Below are 4,106 nucleotides of genomic sequence, written 5' to 3'. Positions count from 1 at the left end.
TGATGGTCGAGATTTTCTTTGAGTTTCCTTATTTGTATTGATCGCTGAGCTTCACAAGCTTCTACGAAACGATATTTCTAAGCTCAGAGAACAGCTGGACCAGCAGGAAACAGTTTCTATATCACAACTCATCACAAATCAATCTATTCAAATCGCTACCGACCCTGGTAACACTCTGAACGCCCGGAACCGACTGAGACCCTAAAACTCCACCAAAATCACAATAGGAGAGCAGGCAAGCATCCAGGCTGGTCAATCTTTCAACCCATCCCTTTCAAATATGTACTTATAGTGTTAAAAGCGAAATGACTTCATGCAACCCGAGGAGTTGATCTTACTGGGATTGATTTCTTCGTAACAGGGTAGCTGAAAAAGGTGTGTGACAGATCCAGTCACGGCAAAAGACTGATAAATGGATTTCTGGTGGTTGTGCTGTTCTCGGTTTAGTTTCATGCGTTTTCATCCATATTTTATTCGTAATTCAACTGTGTTACTGCATGATTTCAGCATAAGTGATCAATAACATGTCTTTCACTCCTTGCATCTCCTTTGCGACGTGACAGTCCGTCAGTTATTGATTTTCGACCAGATACCGCGTTCTCATGATGTTTCCTCATTCGCTGATGAAAGTTAATTGACAAGTTAGGTGAACGGATCAATAGTCACCGGATGAGCAATCAATAAACGCGCCCGAGCTTTTGGTGTTTTCACACACTGGTGGTCTGTCAATTAAAAAAATATGTGAATGCGCAGTGAAATCACTGGGACGTAGCTTCCTTCAACAAGCTGGTCATCCAATTAGACATTATAATATACGCCGAGCAGTGATTATGCTTATCACATTCGACATCGTTGCTAAGCTCTCGTCCAACAGTTTCACCTACAAGTCATCCGTTTGAACATTCTGCCTCTGCTGGTGAGCCCACACTGTGGGGGAGAGACACCTAACTCGAATTTCACTCATTAGCGGTGCCTGAACAGACAAATGTGCTGCGTTAGTGGCGCTGTCCCACTGGGAAGTGCTGACAGGCCTGTTAATCGATCGGCACAACTAGGACAGTTACTGGGCCGAGGCGTCAGATATACCAGTCACATCAAGCTCATCGGGTAAGCCAATCACACAGCTAACACGTGAGCAGGTGTGATAATTCGGATGCATCCAGTGTGCGTTGTTGAAAACACGCTCGCCTCGTATGTTGGAGGTCCTGAGTTGAGACTCCGGCATGCCCAAGGATATACACTGCTGACGAGTTCCAATAAGAGCGGAAGTCGAGTCCAGTGCTACCCCAGTTTGGTGTGGATTCACTAGATTGATTGCACCAAAACAGGAGGGGGACCATTCAAACGAGAGTGATGTGAACTTGAAATTTACAAAAACCGCAGCCTTTGGCAACTAATCTTTAGGGATATTTTTGCAGCGCTGCAACCAAGGTCCTTTTGTGAAGTTTACTGAGCGACCTCAGGATCAGGTCAGTTGGTCCATTCTTTTCTCTCCTCTTCTCAGTTTGCACTCGGGTTTGGAAATGACCCATTATTAACGGAGTCTAGCGGCTTTGAAAACGAAAAACAGCTGCCGTTAATTGAGGTTTCGGATACCTGGTCTGTCAGCGATTCATTGTCACAGCACATGGAAATCAAACGGGAAGAGGAGGCCTTGAGTACACAATGCAAAGGTGCTGATCTGGAATTCAAATCTATTAAACTGGAGTATAAATATGACACTGTTAGAAACCAGAATGAAGATAGAAACGCGCAACAAACTGGTGCCCCGCGGCACCACTTTGGTTTATCGGAACCTCAGTGGCCCACAAGAGGTAGCGGGCACATTCCGGAAGGACAACTTGGTTATTCGCCGCTAAACTCAGAAAGCGGTAAGGAAAACATGCACTCTGAGAGCAACATTAGAAATTGGATGGATTCAACCAGTTTGTTACATTTGGATCCCGTATCGTCGAGTAAGACTATATGTGAAAGTGAATCTACCTCACGGCGCTTCATGAAGCCTTTCAACAACCACACAGAAAAGAGAATTGTCGCCTCATTGCAAGAGGATCTAATGACACGTCCACTTGCACAGGTTGGTGATGTTTGCTTGCACTTTCCTCTGATTATCTTGAGTCACATGGCTTTTTCCCGCAAATCCCTCTCTGGTACAAACTACTGAGTCCTAACCAGAGGTTGTAAAGGCCAGGTGCACCCAAACAGCTTCATAGGGTTTAAGAGTTTTAAGTTTTCAGTACAAGAAATATAACTTAGCATTAAAAACCAGTTCCACAGGTAAATCACCTGGACAACTGGGCCTGTCGTCAGAATCCTGAGTGAGCTGGAATTCAGATCAATCGAAATTCGTCAGTTTTAGACGCCTAGGAAGGACGAAAATCGTTAGTCATGTATTTGAGATACATGGGGCGCTGTTTTAGGCTATGAAGACAATTTATTTTGTAAACCCAGGTTACCATAGAAACGAGTTTGTGGTATATTCTAAGATTAATGTGGACAGCAAAGTTGCTCTCGCAGCCAAACTCTTAGAATTGCGAATTTCACCGGCACTTGTCTGTTAGTTCAATTGTAGGCAATTCGTCTTCTGAAGGACCAGGAGTCTGCTTATGTCTAACGCCTAACTCGACATATAGATAGTATGCACAGAATATTGGGCTGCTCAGATAAACGAAATTGAAGAAATATGTTGTCTGTTGGACGGATTTGAACGCTTCCTGTAGGTATCCTCCTCTAGGATGCTCGTATCCGAGCGGTTGCACTACTTGGTGCTGATCTACAGAGAGGTAGTCGTGCAAACGAGCAAGTGTGTGAATTCAGCGAAGTACTTCAATCACAGTTAAATGTGTTTGCTGGCTTATGCTTGTACCAGCAAAATGACTGTTTGGCTAATGGTTTTTCGTTGAATATTATCCGTCGCCTCAGTTCTGATTGCACACCGTGCCAAGGCAAAACAGAATTCATTATTTCGACCCAAGAATTTAGCGGAATTCATGTATATTGCCTCACAAATTCGGTTTTTAAGCGGGAGACTTACCTTGTCCCAGCTGAATTCCTCGGTTTTGGTGATATTCATTCAACAGAATGCGCTGCACCAAGATAATCTCACATTTTATTTGGTATGATGTTTTATATACAGCAGTGGTTTCTCTAGACAGAACACGCAACTCATAAGTTTAGTGGATGCGCTTCGACAGCCCATCAAAGTTCTTGAGTCTGCTTCGATCGCGTGAGTGATGTATTCCGCCTGGACGATGTACTTTGGTATGTTGGTAGTGTGAAAAGATTTGGATTTGTTGTGTGTCGAGGCTTCGTCCTGCAAGTGTAGTCAATCTATGCTGAAAAGCCGAGAGGTATTGTACAGCTGTTTCATCTCTAGTGGGACTCATCGGCAGTGCGCACCTCACGAAACTCCGGAGAGCCTCGAACCCGCGACTTCCCGGATAGCAGTTTGAGCACGTAACCCAATAAGGATGAAACAGCTGTACAGTACTTCTCGGCTTTTCAGCATAGATTAGCCTCACTTACAGGACGAAATCTCCACAAAAATCCCAAATCTCCTCACACTACCAACAATCTATAAGTAGCTCAGTGGAAGCATAAACTTCACTCAATGAGTGAAACTTCTATTTGAGAAGTCGTTGCTCGAGGAGGCAGTCAAAACGTGNGACCGCGNGNNGNGGATGCCACCACTAAATGATGAGCGGCGGTGTATCCTGTCTAAGTGCGAGTTAATCACACCGCTGATCAGTCGCTCGTGACCGAACGGTTAAGTGTTCAAACTAATAGCTGGCAGATCCGGGGCTCGAAACTTTCCGGAGCTTCGTGAGATGCGCACTGCTGATGATTCCCACTAGGCATCAAACAGCTGTACAGTGCTTCTCGGCTTTTCAGCATAGATTGGTTACACTTACAGGAACAAACCTTCACATTTTGGTATCTAAAATATCGTCCCAAACGAAACATAGAACAGCTGTTGAAAAGTTCCAGTTGAAAAGTACCATTGGTAAGAGATTCATCTGGAACTTAGTTGAGTCTTTTGTTCAAACTAAATTAGACTGCAAATGAATGTATTTCACCAATTCTCCTCAGATGTAGATAATATCGAG

General features: G+C 44.2%; 1 protein-coding gene across 1 annotated transcript in view; it reads left to right on the top strand.

Annotated features, from left to right (window-relative positions):
- The window catches only part of T265_03266 (hypothetical protein), a gene marked incomplete at both ends in the record, with an annotated part of 10,112 nt that extends 9,001 nt beyond the window's left edge, over nt 1-1,111 (top strand). Inside the window, one exon of the mRNA XM_009167699.1 lies at nt 968-1,111. Coding sequence (XP_009165963.1) covers nt 968-1,111 — 144 coding nt within the window. The remainder of the gene's footprint in view (nt 1-967) is intronic.
- Nucleotides 1,112-4,106: the final 2,995 nt, after the last annotated feature.

The sequence above is a fragment of the Opisthorchis viverrini genome (assembly GCF_000715545.1).
Source record: "Opisthorchis viverrini unplaced genomic scaffold opera_v5_45, whole genome shotgun sequence".
Lineage (NCBI taxonomy): Eukaryota > Metazoa > Platyhelminthes > Trematoda > Opisthorchiida > Opisthorchiidae > Opisthorchis > Opisthorchis viverrini.
Note: the sequence above shows the minus strand (reverse complement) of the source record. Positions and strands in the feature narration are given on the sequence as shown.